General features: G+C 31.3%; 1 protein-coding gene across 2 annotated transcripts in view; it reads right to left on the reverse strand.

Annotated features, from left to right (window-relative positions):
• LOC118183057 (calpain-B-like) overlaps positions 1–14,612 on the reverse strand; it is a 207,537-nt gene extending 192,925 nt beyond the window's left edge. Inside the window, exons 1-2 of one of the 2 annotated variants that reach the window (XM_085806581.1) lie at positions 14,520–14,612; positions 2,636–2,677 (exon numbers count right to left, since the gene is read on the reverse strand). In XM_085806581.1, the coding sequence (XP_085662707.1) occupies positions 2,636–2,677; positions 14,520–14,597 (120 nt within the window). In that variant the 5' untranslated portion in view covers positions 14,598–14,612. The remainder of the gene's footprint in view (positions 1–2,635; positions 2,678–14,519) is intronic. The other variant, XM_085806582.1, reaches the window with a different exon arrangement.
• Positions 14,613–21,916: the final 7,304 nt, after the last annotated feature.

The following is a 21,916-nucleotide window of genomic DNA, read 5'->3' on the forward strand; positions in this document are numbered from 1 at the left end:
GAGCTACCCAAGTCTGGGTACCCTTTTCTCCTAGTGTACTGCCTTCCTCTGGCTATGATGTGCTGTTGCTTCTCTCTGTTCTCTATGCCGTCCAATGTATGAAAAGAATGTGATACGCTACCAAAAGTTGCGAGGTGCTTATCACACTCATAGTGATGTGTAAATACGAATATGTGTTCATAGATTTGTTAATCAAAGAGTAAAATTATGTGGAAAATCTACATGTACTTTTAGTCTTTGATTTCCATCTTTTACTCATTCTTTATCTATGCCAGACATATCTATAGCCATATCGGCCATGACTAAAAAAATTAGTGTTTCCTCTCCCAAGCATCCAAAATTTATTACAATTAATATAGGTCAGGATTATTACACACACACATCATATACATTATTACATACAATATATGTAATGATTCTAAAATGCGTAGATGAAGGCACTGGAACTTTAAAAGCTTACGATACTGCGTAGATGACCGAGAAAACCGTAGTGGCTTGAAGGTGGCAGAGTGGAAAGCATGATGACGCAATTTAGCACAACGTATCTTGAAAAATCACAATCTTTATTTTTTTACGTATATCAAATCATCCTTTTTCAGACAAGATGTTTCCTAATTATATTTGAATACAGTAAGCTGCATTTTGAAGTACGACATCGTTTTAAGCAAGTAAGCGGCAGCAGCATACATAAAAAGCATCTTGGCTGCAGGAGAGCTTATGCGGAAAAGGGTAAAGTAATAGTACTTTCAGAGGAAGAAGGTTGGGTGTGGCGAAAGTTTCAGTTCAGAGATTTGGCTTACAATTAATTTGACTGAATAAGAGGCTTCTGCCTTAAAACGCTACATAACATAAAAAAATCTGGAGCCTGTGAGAAAAGATGAACTCAGGGAGAGATCACCAAATTTAGAATGTTAATTTTGGGGTCGCCATTATTATTTTTTTTCTGAGACAGCTATCATATTTTGTTATATCTTACATATATATATGATATAATAAAAAGCACAAAAAGCGGAGAAGTGTTGATTTGTACTTAGATCCATATTAAAGAATTCTGATTGCGTAGTATGCTAATGTGTTGACTTCGTAAAGGAAACTTGGCAATCGAGGGGATTTTAATTCCATTTTTATTTCCAATTGATATATGTGGTCACAGATAACTTGACACCCTAGTCGTGCCTGTTCAAGAACGATTTTAATTCCATTTTTATTTCCAATTGACACATGTGGCCACAGATCACTTGACACCATAGTCGTGCCTATTCAAGAACATTTACATTATTGATATTATTTCAATAGGAAGCAGCATAGCAAAATTGCGTCCAAGCACAGCACAGACAAAAGCTGAAGTGCGCAGTTTTGCCAGATGGAAGCAAGCGAAGAGAAAAGTTTTGGATTATAATAAAAGTTATAATTAAATATTACTGTAAGAATTATTGTATTTTCACTTGAAATAGTTACTTTTAACGTGCATAAAATATATATAAATATAGTTAATTTGTTTTATAAGTATGATTATATGTATATATCTGCAATAATGCATATAAGATTCTGTAGTAGAACGCAGGTGGTTGTATCCGCAATGAATAGCTAGAATTTTGATGTTGTAGAATACTGAAACGACGATCCACAATGAATAAGAAATTTGGCAGTCAAGGTATATTTAATTCAACTTTTACTTCAGTAAACATGTTGTGGCCACAATCAAGTTGGCACATTAATTGTGCCTATTTTCAAAGAGGTTTATATTTTGTATAAATTTGCAGCAAGAAGGAAGCAGCAGACAGAGAGCAGTCAAGCTAGGCCAAAGCGTTGGAAGCAAATATGTTACGTTTAGGGTGACATCTTAATTCAGACTCAGTTAGTTTTGGTTCTCAATGCATTTTGATTGGATAGTTAATATTGCTGTAAAATTACTATTGACTGCTTGAGTTTTAGTTCCATTTACATCACCAGAATTATGTAAGAGTCATATGATATGGATTAATATTTAAATGACACCTTACAGAGAGAAGTTACTACTTTTAGAATTGAGAAGGGATCTTTACGTTGCTAATTTAATCTTTTACATGTTCTTTATTTTTCTGATATATAAATATATATATATATATTGCGCCTGTTTGTATAATGTTATGATTTCAAACATCATTTAGTATTATTTATTTATTCTCCCTCACACACAAATAGGTAAATAAATAATATTCCATTGTATACAGGAGCGCACATTTACCGCTTTGCCTCAGATAAAAAAATATGTAGGCACGGCTCTGTCAGCAGCATTAAAACTGGTGACCTTCTCATTCAATAGGTTAGTTAACTCAGTTTCTATTATTCTTCATTTATCTATATAAGCATATGATTCATCAAATTCTTTGTAAATTATATCCTCACTTTCCTCAAATTCAAAAAGCTCTTCTCTAATCGATTGTTCAACTTCTAGCACTGGTTTCGCTTTTCTTTCAATTAACTTGAAATTTGAAATTCTTTTACTGTTAGTTAAACCACTCTCATCTTTTTCAAAATCGTTTAAAGCTCTACTAAACAATCTTCTATACGGAGAACGTTTCGCTTTTAAGGCGTCCGTACTAAAAATACAGTACAATCCAATACAATTAAATTGAGAACAATGTTTACTTACAGTTATCCAGTCCTGTCGAAGGAAGCCAGTTGTCCCCTCCACCTCAAAAAAAGAAGGAAATAATATAGTAGACTCTAGTTAAAAATATTTCCTGCATGCCCATAACTGAGGCATATGTCAAACTCTAAAAAAAGAAAATTCCAAATCTTTCATTTAAATTCAAATTTACTAATGGTCACATCTGTAACCAAAACGAAAGCTACAACTCGAAAATAAATTCATGGGATACAGGTAATGCTGCCACACAAAAAAGCTAATCATTAAAAATCTTTAGAATTCATTTTCGCTTTCAAGAGTGACGTCATATTTCATTGAGTTCGTAATAATTTTTTCTTACAGCTTCCTTAAACGAGTTGTTTGAGTGTTGACCGAGTCTGATGCATCAAATATCGCATTACTACTGAGATTCCGTTGTAGATACATTGGGAATAGTTGCTGACTTAAAACCGGCTTTTCTGAAAATAGGTTTAAGGGCCGAAGACAGAGATGTACTAAGAAGGTTCTTGGGTGAAATGATGCTGATACTTCAGGTATAGACACTGCCAAGTGGGTTTTGGGTGTCTCTTCTTTGGTCCTTTTCTTCTGAATACCATGATAAAATACCATTTAGAATTGAGGGAATTCCAGACAGAAAATCTTCAAAACACAGTTAATACACTCAGAGAAGGATTTTATGTTGACAACCTACCCATAAGTGCTAATGACGTAAAAGAACTGCAGCACTTGATAATTCAGGCTATATAAGTAATGAATGAAGCGTCATTTGAAATGAGATATGTTCGGGGTTCGGCCACCGTAGTTCAGTATCAGGATGTCAAAGTGTACTTATTCTTAAGTGATCTATGAAGCTGGCAAAGCAGTTTTGTTTGGAATGCTGTGATCAGGAAATTACTGTTCTAAGTTACGCAGAATTCAATTTACGCTACGGCAAAGTTGAAAGCTATATCCGCCGATCCGGTATAGCGGTTAGTGATTGCCGTAACGATGGGATCCAAGTTCGAATCCTGGAAAAGGCATGGTTGAACTGCCCGTCTCCTCATAACAGGCAATGGTGGCCACCTATTAAGTGCTTCCAAATGAAATGGCCACTACTTCCGGCTAATGGCTATTAAATTACGCGACCGGCCATTATATATATAAAAAAATTAATGTTATTCACCATTGACTTCGAGGGCAGTCAGGCATAAGGGCTTCTTCATCAAGAGCAAAATAATTTTGGCAAATGCAGGAGACATGACAATTATTTTTTGCAGAAATCAATAAAAACGAACATGGCACAATATATTGAAAAACAAAATATAATGAAACATGAAAATTCTAAGATACTGGAAATTTGAAAGGGTTTGGAAAAATTATACTAGAATTTAGTAAAAATACATTTACATGAAATTTAATTCATCAAGCTTTATGATTAATTTTGGCAGAAATCAAAATTGTGGATAAATGATCAACTATAATTGATTATCGAAGTTATGATTACTTATCATAGTAACCATGATGAGTTATTTATTTCTCCTTTTCGAACAAAGGTCTCTCTTTCTTTCCGAAATTTCAACGCACTTTTAATTCGACAGGTATATGCCAAATCAAATTGGTGAATTCCGCAAGAATTCAAATCAGGTAAGGGATTTTAAAAATCGAACAATGAATTTAACTGACAAGATAGAAAAGGACTAGGAAATTGAACTTGTTGAGAATCCGACCAATTTTGCAATTGATAAAAGGATAAAATAGAATGATAATATGGTTCTGATGGCAGAAAGTCTTTTTCGGTGGCAAGAGGAAAGTCTTTATCAATGATAGTGGAAGAAAATTCTCTGTCAATGGTAACCGATTTCAAGTAATTAAGCTCCTGAGAAAGAAAAAGATTTTGAATATACATATCTTAATTTAAAAAAACATTAATAATGAATCAAGATAGTTCATTCGAGCGTGACATTCTGTAGTAAATGCTCGATATATTTCTACTTTAAATTACTTTTGAGTGCACATGTAATGCCATATACGAAAAGTAATTTAAATTACAGCTTTAAAAATCTGCAATTAAAATTTGTACAAATTATTCAATATAATCCAATATTTTAAAACTGCAATAAAAATTCGTTATTAAAATACAGCTGTGGAAATTTGGCAGTTTTTTTTAATGCTGCGAAAGCACAACACCATAATGGAATGTGTTACTGTGCGTGATTTCAAAAACAAAAATTCCTCTGCTAAAGAAACGAAATGTCAAAACTTCATTTTACATTGCAACGGCGAATATTTTATTTGTTGACACAAGATGGCGCCAGTATTTAACCTTATTAACTTGCAAGAGGTGCTTTGGAGTAAAAAAAATAGTGAATAAAAAGAAAAAAGTTTTATATTTATTACTATTATTTCTATGTAGAAGATATGTGTCAAAAAATAGTAACTGCAGTCATAAAAATGAAGATGATAACTTTTTCCGCTGTAAATAAGCTTCCACTTTGTTCAAAATACCATCGATTCCCGATCAACGTAATTGCAGTTAGCTGATATTTAATAAATTCTTCTTTCAGGCAGGGCTTAAATTAAAAAAAAAAAAAAAAAAAAAAAGTAAAAAAGTTAGGTATATTTATTGCGGAACTAAGGAAAAATTTCTATAACGAGCGTAAAGCAAGACTGTACTAGAAATACCACAAAGGAAAAAGAAAATGTATGACGACAACAAAGATAGCAGATGATTTGTTAGATCGACGTGCCAAAACAAGCAAACAAAAACAGCAAAAAGTTCAAACTGTGTTTTTACTCTTCAGCTGGGACTCAGTGATTTTGCTCCAGGGTCATATTATTATTTAATGCTATTTACAGTTTAGTTTCTTCATTGCGGTTCATTTCTTAATGACGTTTTTTCTTCCGTTATCCACACTTTCTGTTTCGAATAATGATTTAAGGTACACTGCGGGGAAAAAAAAAAAAAAAAAAAAAAACGAGAAAAAGGGAAAAAAAGGGGGGGACAGTTCCTATATCTCCCGTTCTACTGGCCTGATTGACGAAATTTAACTTGTCTTTTTCATGTCTCGAAAGCCCGATTTAGGATAGATATTAGATTTATATATAGCATTGTTCTAATATAGGTATTTAGACACAAAATCGGACTTTTTCTGAAATGACATGCCAATTTTTTTCCATATTTCAATTTTATGACTTAAATTATGTCAAACTGCCAAGTTTTGTAAAAATCACACGAGTAGTTTTCAAAAAATTAGCTGTCAAAATTTTACCTCCTCAATGTTAATTCAATTCGGCATATATTTATTAATATCACTTTTTATATTACACTTACTTGATTCCTTCTTTTCCAGTTCGAAAGTTAGGTTCATACCAAATAAAATTTCCCCAATTTTATTTTAAAATAATTTTTATAAATTTTTCGAAAAAAATTCTGGATAATAACCTATAAAACTTTTACCATCATCTTAAATTAGATGTATTTCTAAGCATACCTTCAAAACTTTAGAGATTTTTAATCAAAATTTCCGAAGATATACTTGAATTAATATATTGGCGCGTTTTGAAATTTGGCATATTTAATGGAAGGGAAAATGAAATCTAATGTAGTTTATGCACTTTGATAAAATTATCTGAAAGTAGGAACGATGTCACTTTTTCTCCTGCCATGCACAATGTAAAAAGGGAAAGGAAAATAGGATGCTATAAATTAAGAAGTTCGCTAAGTGAATTATTCTTAGCGAAAACTGAAAAAAATACGCCAAGATAAATTTTTGAATTTCTCTGTAAATTTCGCACGAAATTTTACAAAATTTAATATTTAGGCATAATTGGCTAAAATAAGGGAAACAACGTTAAGAAAGAGAAACATAGTTAATAAGTTTGTGAAACAAGAGAAAAGCTACCCTGAAACCGAAAAAAAATTTAGATAAGATCTTTGCTACAGCTCAAAGTATATAAAATTCGCAGTGGATGTTCTCAAAAACTGACTTATTTGGAAAAAGAAAAGATAAATAGGTAAAGCAAAATCCTCATATTTCAAACCTAAAACTGGGAATTAAGTTAGAGCAAGAATCGATCACTATAATTCTAACTAAACAATCAGAAGAGCATTACTTGAACAAGGTTTGGTTTAGTTTATTTAATCATGGAAGAGCACACGAAGGCTCTCTGTCGAAGAGGAGGGATGTCTTCGAGGAGGACTTCTTAGGCAAATTGCCTCGTATACACGTTACACACGGGGAAGACTACGAAAACCGCACATGCCGCCACCCCTTTCACCGGGATTGGAACTTCAGTCCATGTGTTCAGCGACTTTCCAAGTAGCTCAGCTGCTGGCGGGCTACTTGGAAAAAGTTCTATGTGTTTGCTTTCAATAGAAAGAAAAAAAAAAAAAAATCTGATGTGTAAACCACATGACTTCCATATACGGAATATTAAATTATACGCATTTTTTCCTGTATTCATTTAAACTTTCATTTCGCAGCAATTCAAAAATACATAAAAACTCAAATATTTTCATTAAAAATTGAAAGATACAGAAAAACATAAAATACCAAATACAGTTAAAACAATTTTTTAAAAAAATAATTTTAACAAGGCAAGAAGGCATATTTTTCGGTGCACAAAACTAAAAGTTTCCTTTTGGTCCCACTCGGCAAAAAGACCCTGAAGGTAAAGAAAGCTGTGGTAAAAAAAATTAGGCTTAGCCGCACTTAAACAACTTTCAAATTGTTGATAATTCTACAATTACTGCATGCAGATTAACTAAAGGCCTACAAACCTTAACCGGAAGATAAGAACAACATAATTCAATCATTTTTAAAGCAAAAAATGCACAATTTATCAACATATAAGAATAAAAAAACTGAGCTAACTGAGTCGAGTAACAGAGTGAGTATATATATATATATATGTGTGTGTGTGCGTGTGTGTGTGCATAAGATATAACAAAATACGATAGCTGTTTCAAAAAATAATTGACGATTTCAAAATTAACATTCTAAATTTGGTGCTCTCCCCTAAATTCATCTGTACATCCAAATTCGAGACTTTTCTACGTTATATAACGCTACTAACTAACCAATCATAGATTAGCTGTACTTGTACATTAAACTTAGTATTAATACGCCTGGCAGTTAATTGCGTCATACTTGCGAATGAGAAGACAGTACCAAATCACGTGACTCTCAAATTGGACTTTCCTGTATTTTGGCACTGCATTTACTTTCATTTTTATATGTAAGTAGTATATATTTAATCCAGAATTTTCCTTTTACCATATTATCTTATGGCTATGTAAAGTATTTTTCTCCACCCCACGATGACTTATCCTCACAGTGACAATGTAGTCACACTTTTCACAATTTTGTTACGGATTTTGTATTTATTTAGTTTCCTGTTTTTAATAGAATTTTTATTAAATTGTTTCATTTTCCCGTGCAATGCTGCGCGAGACTTATTTGAAAATAAAGCTGCATCGGAAAAATGAAAAATACAGAAGCACACGTATTTAAGATTTAATAAATAGATATCTCGTAAATGTACGCTTTTGCTTCCCAGAAAAATAGAGAAAATACGAGAATATGATCGTACATAATTAAAAAGCTTATAAAAGCTTGAGGAAAACATCTCAATTCAGCTGTTGTTTGGATAACTGCTATTTACTGTAGCGTATTCGCGGTGAAATCGGATTAGCTTTCTCTGTTCTGAATTAAATTCTGTTGAACGTTTTAGTAGTTTAAAAGATAACTAAATGAGAGATATTACGATATTGTACGAATATCTCTGAGGAAATTTAAGCATTTTGTTTTTATTTGTGGTGATAAGAATAAATTTTATTCACTTTTCATCGGACTTGTACATTCAATTTTTGGTGTCAGAAGTGAGATTTAAATGCCAATCACAAGAGCAATGGAAGAGCAGTTAAGACAGCTTATATCAGCCTTTGCTGCATTTAAAGAAAAATGAAAGCAGGCCAAGAAAAGATGAATTTGAGCAAAGAATCAGTTAAAGGAGAGATGGAAGCTAGCCAAGTAACTTTTAAAGAGGGGATGAATGTTCTTCTGGAAGCTCTTAAAGAGGTAATGAAAAGAGGTCAAGAGGAAATAAAAAAGGAGATTTCCTGTATAATAGAAAACAAATTTGAGGCTATGGAAGGTAGAATTGACTGTTGAAAATAAAGTTGGACAAACAGAAGAAAGAGTTTCTTCGGTAAAAAAATAAATAGAAGAAAGAGTTTCTTCTGTCAAAGATCAAATCGAAGATAAAGTTTCTGTTGTGCAACAACGAATCGAAGGAAGGGTTTTTGCCATCCAACACCAAATCGAACAACAAATTGATGACAGGGTTTCAGCAGTTTTAAATGCGAAAGGTTGATACTTTAAAGAAGTTCGTAGCGAAGGCAGGGAGCAATTCTAATGGCTTCAAATTTTTACCTATGCCTGTTCGTCCCTCTCTGAAGCTATCCACTGATGATGGAAAGGCCTCCTGGCAAGTATATAAAACACAGTTTTCTATAGTGGGAAAACAAATGGATGGGATCCCCAAGCTAATGCCTGTCATCCCGCCGAGTCTCTCAGAGCAGATGCATAGGATACCTTCAGACTCTCCCCGAAAACAAATGGCTAGATTTCGAAACTCTGTCCGGGGTGTTGGAGCTGCGCTTTGGGAGGAGTCTTTAAAAGACTACAAAGAAGTGTTTTAAAGATTTCAATTAAAATCTCGCCAACGGAAACAGTCCAGGAGCTCGCCACAGATGTTGAAGGGCTGTCCCATCTCGCCTTTTCGGAGTGCCGTACAGAAACAAGGGAAATCCTGTCCCTGCAATACTTCATTGACGGCATCCGGGATCTTGAAATACAGAAAGTTCTGCGAATGAACAATGTCAAGGACGTAAAAAGTGTTCTGTTGCATGCCATGAAATTAGAGGCTGCCCAACAAGCAACGCCTAAGATATTGTAGATTAGTTCGAGTATTAAATCTTTTATATGTTTGTACATTTTTTTAAAAAATTATTTTGGCTTTTTTCCTTTTTTTAAGATTTAAATTTGCTTTTTTACTTTTATACGTATTTGTTAAAAATTAAATTTAAATTTGTTTAAATTTATATATATATATATATATTGTGCGCGTTGAAAGTTTGAAGGATTTTTGTGAAAGCGCAGAAATCGAATATAAAAGAATTATTGGTTACATCAAAACACGGTGGCTAGCTCTTTTACCAGCTGTAGAAAATATTTAAAAAATATACGAACCATTAAAATCATACTCTTTATCACAAGATAAATGCCCAAGAATATTGCAGCTCTTTTTTGAAAATGACACATCACAAATTTGGCTTCAGTTCATCCACAACCAAGCTACATTATTTTACAATGCTGTGAAAATTATTGAAAGGGACAAAATTTCAATTATGAAAGTGTCAAATGAAATCAATAATTTAAAAACAAAATTTCGAGAAAGAATTGATAATGATTACGTTCCTTTAATTATTCGAAAGGACATCACTAGGTTGGAAGAACAAGGTGCCATTAAACGACCGGATTTTCTGAAAGAAGTCAGAAATTTTTATAACTGCTTGGATTATCTTGAAGAACAGACAGTTCAATTCGAGAATATTAAAAATTTTCATTGGGTGACATTAAAAAAGGAGATTTTATGGGAATATGTGGAAAAATCTTTTTAATATATTAGTAACCATTTTCTGAAAAATAATATTTGCGAAAATGCTCTTTGACGTCATAAAATGAGGTTCCTCTCAATGACACCGTAAAAAGATACGTTACTGAAGAAAAAAATAAATGTTGGTTGTCTGCAAATGTGGAAACAGACAAAAAATGGACGTAGTTATTCCTTCATTTTAAACAGAATTATATGCCTTATGAAAATATTATGAAAATTGTAGAACACGCGCTCTCCCTTCCAGGAACAACTTCAGTAATAGTTTTTGCTAGTATCAATAAAATATGAACAATTAAAAAAAAAACGCAGTTGAACATTAAAACTTTAAAATCTGTGTTAAGCCTAAAATATAATTTGAACAATTCATGGGAGAAATTTCACGACATTTTAATAAATGATTCGAATCTATTGCAAAGTATTCACTCGGATAAAAGATATAACCATGAAAGAAAATCATAATTTTTTAAAATAAAATTTTAATTAATTAAAAAACATAATATTCAAATTATTTTTTTAAATATTTTTATAGTAACCAATAGTTAATGATAAATATATTTTTGTATATTTATAGACAAGTAAATGAATGCATATAATAAAATATATTTTTTTGAATTATTGGTCTGTTTTCATAACTAAATTACAATTTTCATTTCATTCCATTTGTCCTGCTTTGTCTCAATGAAAATGTGGTCACTTTATTCTAATATAATATGTTTACTTCTGTTTTTGAGTTTGAAAATGTGAGTGTAGGGGAATATGTCTTCTAAAGTAAGCCTCTCGTTCTGATTAATTGTGTTCTTAATGAGAAACTTTAATTGTAAGATTATTTGCTTTTTTGTTTAACAAGATTCTTTTTTGGCTTAAATGGACTAATATCTTTATTTGGATTGAGTATTAATTGTGAGTTATGTTTTAGATCTAGCAAATAATTTGATGCTTACTTGGAAGTAAAATGAAACACTCTCTATTTATTTAGTTGTTAATTGATGGTAGATTGGTTTATTCCCTTGATAAGTCGATTACTCTGCGATCAATGACAATAGCTTCTTTTTCAATACTTAAAATTTACTCATATTAAAATAAACATAAGCATACTTAAAATTAAACATTAAATTCAGTTCAATAGTAATGTCACAAAATAATTTTTAAATGAGCATATCTTTAGAATTTCTGATACACAGTTCCGCGCGCTGGAGATAAAAAGGTTTTTTTTCCCTCCGTAGAGTTTATTTCATTATTTAATTTCTTCAAATATAATGTAGAACAATTTGGTGGCGAGAGTTTGAAAAGTGATTTGCCGTTTATAGTGATTCAACGCAAAATCGCAAAACGAAAACAACAGTCCTTCAGGGACAAAGCCCATTTAGACTAAAAAGACTAAAGTATAATTCACAATTAAAACAGCAATACAAATTTAAAATACACAAACGATAAGTTAAAAACTGTATATAAAATACCTTATATTACTGCTCGGTATAACACAAAGTCTCGCTTTGCGCATCTGCATATGATTTGTATTCCCTGGATAAGCATCAAACAATTGCAAAAACTCGATGTCCATGAACACATCGATCTATTTTCACATAAAAACCATCAAGGGAATTGCACAAACTCGGCATTGCGCGCTGCCTTGGCTTTTCCCATCTTCTAGGACTGAGCCAAAAAGATAACAAAATATTAAAAATAAGCAACTTTTTTTAAAAAAAGAAAAGAAAAAAATTTTCGCTTACCCTTTTTAGAAAAAATGGAAAATCTTTTTGAGAGGTTTTATATTATGTACACTCAAAGCATCGCATTTTTATTTTTCGAGATTGTCCTGCTAGGAATTCCCCCTGTAATTGGATTAGTCTTGATATTTTGTTAAACCTCTTATACACGGTTGCAATTATTATATTATAGAGGAATTGCCTTGCTGTTACTCCAATTTACTAATTAATTTAGATGCTTTAAGTTTATTATATTTCAATCCTGCAGCTATAGCGCAGGACGAGTTTAAAAACATTTCTATTCGAATTTTTAGCCTATTTATGTAGTTCTTTATATATATATGAAATTTAAAAAAAGTTAAAGGTAATGACGAGCAGAAATTTTGACGGCGTAGAAGTGTTGATCCATAATAAATAGAAAATTGGAGGCGAAGGCAGATTAAATCTTAATTTTTTATTTCAGCAAACATGTTGCGGCCACAATCAAGTTAGCACAATAACTGTGCCTATTACAAATTTTTGATAAATTTGCAGCAAGAAAGAAGCAGCAGGAAGACAGCAGTCCAGCTAGGCCAAAGCGTTGGAAGCAAATGTGTTATGTTCAAGGTGAAATCTTTATTTAGACTGAGTTAGTTTTGATTCTCAATGCATTTTGATTGGATAGTTAATACTTCTGTAAAATTATTATTGGCTGTATGAGTTTTAGTTCCATTTGCATCACCAGAATTATGTAAGAGTCATATGCCATGGGTTAAGCTAGAAATGACGCAGTGCAGAGAGAGGTCACTACTTTTAGAATTGAGAAGGGTAATTTACGGCGCTAATTTAATCTTCTACGTATTCTTTATTCTTGTCAAGGGTGTCAGGGGAGACTTCTTGTGTCAGGGGAGAAACCCCGCTGAACCCTCCGTCTTTAAGAAAAGTTACATCGTTTTATCTGCCGTTTTCGAAATATATGCTTCTGCATATAAAAGCAAAAACACACAGAAAAAAAAAAAAAAAAAAAAAAACACTCGATTAAGAACTACCAACATAAGAACATTCGAACGGCAACTGAATTAACAAGTTAAAAAATTTTAAAAATTAAAAAAAAAAAAAAAATTCTGAAAGCTTTCAGATTTTATATTACTCCCAAAGAGGGCTTTTTTTTTTTTTTTTTTTTTTTTTTTTTTTTTTAACGTTTTGTGTGTTACCTTTGACTAGTAAATATCCTGTTTTTCGCACTTAAACCATAAAATTAAGTTCAACAGCAATATCGCAAAATAATTTAAAAATGAGCATATCTTTAGAATTTCCGATATACTGTCTCGTGTGCACTGGAGATAATTTTTTTTTTTTTTTTTTCCGTACAGCGTTGCCATTGCTCCCTTTGAAATCGTTAAGTTTGTTAATAAAAAAAAAAATCATTAAAGTTTTACAAAATATGAAATAGTAGATAACAAAACAAATTCCAGATTTCAAATTTCGGCTTCCAGATGCCCATATTCGGGCGGAAACTTACGTTATTCAAAATTTGATGGCTCTAGGTATACCTTTGTTTTATCATAGTACGAGATTATGCAGATTCTTCATTATTTAATTTCTTTAAATATAACACAGGGAAATAACATTTAGTGGCAACAATTTGAATAACAACGCAGCTTCAAAACATCGGTTTAGCCATGTTGGCGCGTTTATTGCCCATTAAAAACAAATAGCCAAACAGTGGGCTAAACTGCATTTAACACGTTGACGCGGCGCCGGTCCCCACTTTCCGTGTGGCCGGCACTGAAAGTTTCGTTTGGCTGGCGTCGGTCCGCGGGACCGACAATATTAAAGTTAAAAAATAAATATAGTCTCAATGAAATGTGATCAAATTTAGTTTTAATGAAATGTATTGAAACATTCTAAGCAAAATTTCGGCTTAGCTCGCTACCGGCTGAACGGAAAGGACAGCAAATTCGGCGCCGCGCTCAACGTATTAAACCCTGCTTACTTTGAATACCAAGCTGTAGCTAAAATGTACGCAATCAATTAAATCCACTTCCTCAATCACCAGATATAAATATATGAACATGTATAAATATACTTGCAAAAAATAAATAAATAAATAAATAAATAAATAAAATAAATAAATAAATAAAAATTCATCGAATTTCTAATATGCTTCAGAAGACGAATAGCTCAAAATTACATGGTTTTTTAAATTTTTTTATTGTGCAATATTTCTAATATATGAAAATAATATAAATATACTCATTTTCCTTGTAAGTAACAAAAGTTTTGTTCTAGAGTGTTTCTGACGCTGATTGCAAGTAAAATAGTTTCTAATGCGTTTAATTTTTATTTTCGTGTAATGCGCACTCATTACTTGTTCTATTAGAATGCCGTAAAGCAAGCAAGGATATTCCTTGTACTAGCAGCTAAATAATTAACAGAAAAATATTTCACTCGTAATAACTATTCAGTAGTAATTTTTATATATTGACTTTAGTATTTTTTAAAAACATTTTCTGAATTATAATAATAGATAACGAACTTACCTGTGATGAAAATTTGTAGTGTTTCACATTCCTAATACCTGGATGATCCCCTGCTTGATAGCTTGAAATGCTGCCCATTGGAATATTCTTTTATAATCCGGAAATATTTATTCGCATAGTTTCGAAATAACAACTTTACTGCATTACAACAGAACGTCCTAAAAGTATTTTATTGCAGAACACAAAAATTTAATCAACAACGCAGATAAAAAATACAAAATGCAATTTAACATGCACTGAGGTTTATTTCATTTTGATAAATCCTAAAATTGCTTAAATTCGTTAATTTCGCTTTAAACATGGTTATTATAACTTGCCTTGAATACTTTTCAAAGAATAAATGCGAGCGTTGCCACTCCGTTATATTTAACTCCGTATTATTAGTCCAAAGGGATTTGAATCCCGAAGGACTATTAGTTTCGTTTCGGCATTTTGCGTCGGACTCATAAATGTCGGTTCACTTTTCAAACTGTTGCCACAAAATGTTAGAGTCCTGCATTATATTTGAAGAAATTAAATAATGAAAAATCTGCATAAATGTATGTATATTTCTCGTATTGTGATAAAACAACGGTACATAGAGTCATCGAATTTTGAATAACGTAATCCTCCAACGAATATGAGCACGTGGAAGACCAAATTTGAAATTTGAAATTTGTTTTATGATCGATTTCCTATTTTTTAAAACTTTGACGAATTTTTGATTAACAAACTCAAGGATTTCAAAGCGAGCAATGGCAACGTTGTGCAGAAAAAACATTTTTATCTCCAGCGCGTGAGTCTCTGTATCGGAAATTCTAAAGATATGTTCGTTTTAAAACTATTTTGCGATATTGCTGTTGCACTGGATCTTATGGTTTAAGTGCGAGGAACATGATATTTAATAAAGAAAGGTAACACACAAAATGTTAAAAAACGCCCCTTTGGACGTAATTTAAAATCTGAAACATTTCAGATTTTTTTTATTTATTATTATTATTTTTTTAATTAAGCAAGCACTTTCTAAACCTTTCCGCTATAAATACTCATATTTCACTTATATTTATACTAGCAGCTTCGCTGCCAGCCTTCGTCTGGCTTTTAAATGTACCGGAAAAATGGCTGAAGGAAACACCAAACGTTAAATTTAAAACCTGCGTAGAATTTTACTCTGCAGAACAACTTCATAAAAAAAAGTTATTATGTATAAAAAAAATACAATCAAATAAGCAATATCCCTTAATACAAATATTAATTATCCTAATAAATAAATTAACCAACTTACTTCCCTTTGCAAAATCTTAAGAACTCAAATGGTATAAAGGTTGTTAAGAACATTGTTTCCTTAAAAAATCACTCAAAACTTTTCAATATCTTAAAAAGAGTGAAATGAGCAATAAATAACATAAAAGAATACAAAAAACAAAAACTTCTGAAAAGCAAAGTATAATTAATGATATTTTATGTTATATTTTCAAGAGAAAAAAATTACAATGAAATAAGCTATACCTCTTAATACAAATATTAATTATCCTAATAAAAAATTAACCAACTTTCCGTTGAAGAAAAAAAAAATCATGCAAAACTTTTCAATATCTTACAAACAGTGAAATAAGCAAAAAATAACATGAAAGCAACTCAAAAAACATAAAATGCCGCGCAGAATTTCACTCTGCAGAACAACTTTATCAAAATAAAAAATCAATAAAAATGCATTATATATAAATATATATATGACAATGAAATATGCCAATCTCTTAAAAAGAGTAACCTAATAGATATACGATGAAAAATTATTGCCAAACCCATACAGTGTCTCACAAAAGTGATGGGACACTTGTGCTTTACGAAAGGAAACTGTAGTAAAATAAATTAAAAAACATGAAAAAATTTTTTTGTGGCTGTGTTTCATACTTAAACTTAGTAACAATTATTACATAACCTACATTTTCTCAAAATATTAAAATAGTAATGTAATAAAAATACAATTTTTTAGAACGGAGCAAAAAATGGCTCACATAAGTGATGGGACACTTACTTTTCCATCAAATATTTATCCAAAAATTTTACTTCTTAAAATGTTTCAATATTTTTTTTGGATTTCCTTTTACTTTTAAAACGTGATTTAATCTTCTTGGGATGGATTCGACTAATTTTTTTGTGATTTCTGGAGTGATTTTACCCCATTCTTCTTGAAGCAATGATTTTAATTGTTGTTTTGAAGAAATGGTGTGTTTGCGAATTCTTGATTCCAATTCTTGCCAAATATTCTCTATGGGATTTAAGTCTGGAGATTGTGGTGGTGTTTTTATTTTTTCAGGACAGTTATACAGCAGCCAGAGTCTAACGTTCAAAGCAGTGTGCTTGGGGTAATTGTCCTGGTAGAATTTAAAATCGTTATGAAGGTTCAATTTTCGTGCTGAAGATTTCAAATTTTGATTTAAAATGTCAATATATTTGTCCTGATCCATTATACTGTCAATAAAAACAAGATTACCAACTCCAGCGGACGACATAAACCCCTATACCATAACTCCTCCTCCACCATGTTTTTATTGTTGGCACCAAGTTCTGTTTGCGAAATTCTTTCCTGGGTTTTCTCTACACCAAGATTCTACCGTCAGAACCAAATATATTAAATTTACTCTCATCAGCAAATATAACTTCAATCCAGTAATCAGACTTCTTATTTATGTCGGATTTTGCGAAAGCCAGTCTGAGTTTTCTATTCTTTTCACTTACAAAGAATTTTTTCCTGCCTTCTCTACCGTGATATCCAGCAGATCGAATTACTCTTCTAATAGTCTCAAGATTAACAATTACTCCATATAATGCTTGTAAATCAGCAGCAACTTTAGGAGCACTCATTCTTGGATTTTTTTAAATATTTTGAACAATAATTCGCTTTTTACCATTGGATAGCTTTGATGGTCGGCCAGGTCTTCTTTTATCCTGAATCATATGATTTTTTTAATATCGTTTAATGATATTGAAAACTGTTGAATGACTCATATTAACTGTTTCAGCAGTTTCTCTAATAGATTTTTCACGTTCAATATGCAAATTAATAACTAATTTTCGAATTTCAGACAAAGTTTTTTTTTTCGTTTAGTATTCATGGCTGCACAGAGCTAAAAAACACAAAAATTCCAAAAAAACTGGAGAGAAAGACTGCAGACGATTGTATAAATTATTGCTAATTGCTTTTGAGTAAAAATAAAAACCCCAAAAAATATTTTTATTGTAGTACGTAGTAGTATCTAATGGTGTCCCATCACTTATGCGAGCCATTTTTTGCTCTGTTCTAAACTATTTTTATTAAATTATTATTTTAATATTTTGAGAAAATGTATGTTATGTAATAATTTTTACTAAATTTAAGTATGAAACACACCCACAAAAAATTTTTACATGTTTTTTTAATTTATTTTATTACAGTTTCCTTTTGTAAAGCACAAGTGTCCCATCACTTTTGTGAGACACTGTATTTCTAAAAGAATGAAACTATTCAAAATGATGCGATTTCATCAAAACAATAAGACTCAACAACAATAAGACTGTTGCCAAAATCACATTTTTAAAGATGTGAGAAGTATACTCTGAAGCTTCATTTAAAAAATTCTTTAAAAATACAAAATATTATTATTTTTCCAAAATTCTTTTTGTAAAAGCACAATCGCAAGGATGAAAGTTTAACGTGTCCAAAAATCAAAGAAAAATAAACTGTACATTTTTAAACATAAACTTTTTTAGAAAAAATTCCCTTGAAAGGTGTTAAGCTCACTTTGTTAAATAAATTCATATTTAATCGATTTATTGGAACACGAAATTTATTTTAAGTTCGTAAAATAGCTAAGTGCCTACGTTTCATGACGATGTGAAAAGGGAGTATGTAGAGTAAAATCTCGCTTTCCTATAGCCCTTTATGTCTCAAAATGACGCGATTTCGTCACAAAACATAAAATAAAAAAAATTCGAATTCGAATTTCGAAAAAATCGCTTCGAGGTGCACTGGCTCTTGTCTAGATGCACCTATGTACCAAATTTCGTAGTCGTGGGTCCATTAGCTTACGCGCAGCGCGAACGAAAGACACACACACACAGAGACAGACTCTTTATTTTATTATATGTAGAGAGTAAAAAAAAAAACCATTCAATCAACAGTTTCGATTTTCCCTTTTAATTACAAATAAATATATATATATAAAAGATAAAAATCTGAAAGGTTTCAGATTTTAAATTATGTCCAAATAAGGGGCTTTTATTTAACATTTTGTCTGTTACCTTTATTTATTAAATATCACGTTCTTGGCACTAATTCCAAGAGCTATATCCCAAAATAGTTTTAAATTGAGCATATCTTTAGAATTTCCGATACGCAGTCTCACGCGCTGGAGATAATTTTTTTTTTTTTTTTTTTTTTTTTTTTTTTTAATTTCTTTGCACAACGTTGCCATGCTCGCTTTGAAATCCTTGAGTTTGTTAATCAAAAATTTACAAAATGTGAAATCGAAAATAAAACAAAGTCCAAATTTGGGCTTCTACATGCCCATATTCGCAGTAGAATTACGTCATTCAAAATTCGTTGGCCCTATATACCGTTGTTTTATCACAATGCGAGAAATATACATACATTTATGCAGATTTTTCATTATTTCATTTCGTGAAATATAATGCAGGACTCTAACATTTGGTGGGAACAAAGGCCCTTTGGGACAGATATAATGATTCAAATATAATGCAGGACTCTATCAACAAAGCCCCTTCAGGGACAAAGCTCCTTTGGACAAAAAAATTGAGCCAAATAATGCAAATACGATGTTAAGTTGATTAATCTGTCAAGGGAAGAGTCTGTCTATTTCATGGAGGTAGGAAAGGGAGGAGGGGCCAACCCGCGCTAAAAGTGAAGCACTGCTTTGAAGCGTGGGTCACCAGATGGGGTGTTCTTTGTTTACATTCAGAAGCTCGCTTGACAAGATTCTGATAGTATTTCGACACACGACAGTTCCATAGAAATCGAAAAAGGGACACTTTCGCATGAAAGAAACATTCATAGTGTGATGGATAATAGCAGTTTGTACAGTTTAGTGACATTTACGCAAAAATAACATCTTGGTTATTTTTCGATAACTAACAAGAGCGATTTTGATTATGAATTTGTTTTATAAAATTCTAAGCTGTTGCACTACAAAAATATAGATTTTAAGAAAAATGTTATGCTTAAAGAATGAAAAATACCTTACGGTACATTTAAACGAAAAATATAGTGAATGCACAGAAATTAAAGATTTGCACATGCCGGAAATGAAAAATAGGAAATATGTTATGGGTATTTATGCATGTGCTTGCAAAAAGCATGTATCTGCCTTTGACAAAATACTTAAATATTCATTAAATTATTTATAAATGTATTTGAAATGAAGAATTTATTCACTTATAAACAACTGTGAAAGTACTGTGAAGAAATCTAATTATTAAATGTATCTAATTTATAATGATTATAAATGTATTGTAAAGCAAATGCTATGAGATGCGCACTTAAGAACGTAATAAAGAGTTTTGAAATATGTATTGTTGAAATGAAGGGTAAAAAAAAAAATCTGATAAGTATAATTAAAAGAATTATTCCCCTTACATTTTATAATAACTCAGTTACAAGTTTTAAATAATACTTTAAAAAAAAAAAAAATTATTTTATTCCCTTTCAGAAATGTTCAGAGAAAGTCAAGTACTATTTAAAGTATTTCGCTAATTCCTAATAATTCTCCAATTTAAAATAAACCGAATAGAGCATTAATTATAAATTGACTTACATTTTTCGATTTAAAAGATGCCTCAGAAGCCAAAAAAACATATCATATTTAAGAAAGTATTTTAAGAAGAAGCTCTATAAATAGAAAAGAAATAATGCATAATTTTAATATTAATAATACAATAAACTTTGATCTTAATTTTTGTACCTTAACCGAATAAAATCGAATTACCTTAATTTTTTTTTCTAATGTATTTAACGAAAACTTGTGAAAATATTTCATTCAAATTAAACCATTCTGAGAAAACTGTCCTGTGAAAAGTATAGCATTTAATTCCGTTCAGAATGAAATGTTGTTTAAAAATATGTTGTTTTCACATACTTAGGACTCTGAAGTGTTGTAGAAAAAGAAAATATATACATTTATATGTATATTTACGACGTAATTACAAAATATTTACATCCGAACGCGTCAAATCCCATAGAACTCAATGGTAAATGACCCAATGTTTTGGTCACCACGTAGGGATCGCCGGTGCTTCAGAGCAAGGTACGGGAGAAACTTGTTTAGGGCGACTCCATCTTACTTCCTACCTCCATGGTCTATTTTTGAGGGAAAAAAAAAACGCTTTTGTGGATGGCTTATTTAAACTCTTAAAATTAATACCTTCAAGCGTCAAATATCACCAAAAGATTCCCTATCGAAAAGACTCGCTCAATATTCTCTTGGCTCCCACTTATGTGTGTAAATTACTGGACAAAATCGTGGCTCCCACTTATGTGCGTGAATTTACTGGACAAAATCACCTACGTCTTTTTCTGAAGTGTCACAAATAAAAGCAAGTTTCTTCTGTGGGTCTGGATACATTAAATTTGAAGCTTGTGTCAAAAGCTCTTTCAGCGCCTTTTGCCTATTTTAAGGATGTTTTGTCATTTTTATTACAACTTCCCAACATACCATTTAAAGGAAGTAAACTTCAAAAGCATGATTTAGAAATCTATAGAAATTTCGAATTCTCAAAAAATGTCTTTAATTTATTAGCAGCTTTTGATTTTGGGAAATCTTGGATTACTTTAATTTTTTCTAATAAAAGAATGATTTCGTTTTTATCGACAATAAAAATTTCCCGCATCTTGGAGCAAATGTACATTTAGGAATGTCAACAGTCAAATTATAATATTTAATCTCTTGAAAACTTCTTTGATATGAAGGATATCTTCATCGAGAGAAGATGAAGCAATAAAAATATCATCTACTGTATAGAGGCAACAGAAACTGAAATCTATCAAAACTTGATTTGGTAAGCTTTGCATGGTTTGGGCTGCATTCATAAACCAAATGTCACGCAGTTAAATAATCCGAAAGGAATAAATATTGTGGTTCTAGGTATATCATCTTCATTCATTGGCACATAGTAATGAGCCTTTTTTTGAGATCTGATACCGAAAAAACAATTTTACTATTTAAATTATATGTAAAATCACGTATATGCCTAATTGCATAATTATCTAGAATAGGCATTGAATTTAATCTGTGATCGTTTCCAAGAGCCATCTGGCTTTTTCACCATGTGCAGAGAAATACTCCAATAGCTTTTAGGAGGAATACAAACACCTTTCTGCACTAAATAGTGAATTCTGCTTTTGCAGCAGCAATTTATCAGGT

Source organism: Stegodyphus dumicola, chromosome 12 (assembly GCF_044657685.1).
Source record: "Stegodyphus dumicola isolate Sdum_Otavi_A_Nest chromosome 12, ASM4465768v1".
In the NCBI taxonomy this organism is placed as follows: Eukaryota; Metazoa; Arthropoda; class Arachnida; order Araneae; family Eresidae; genus Stegodyphus; species Stegodyphus dumicola.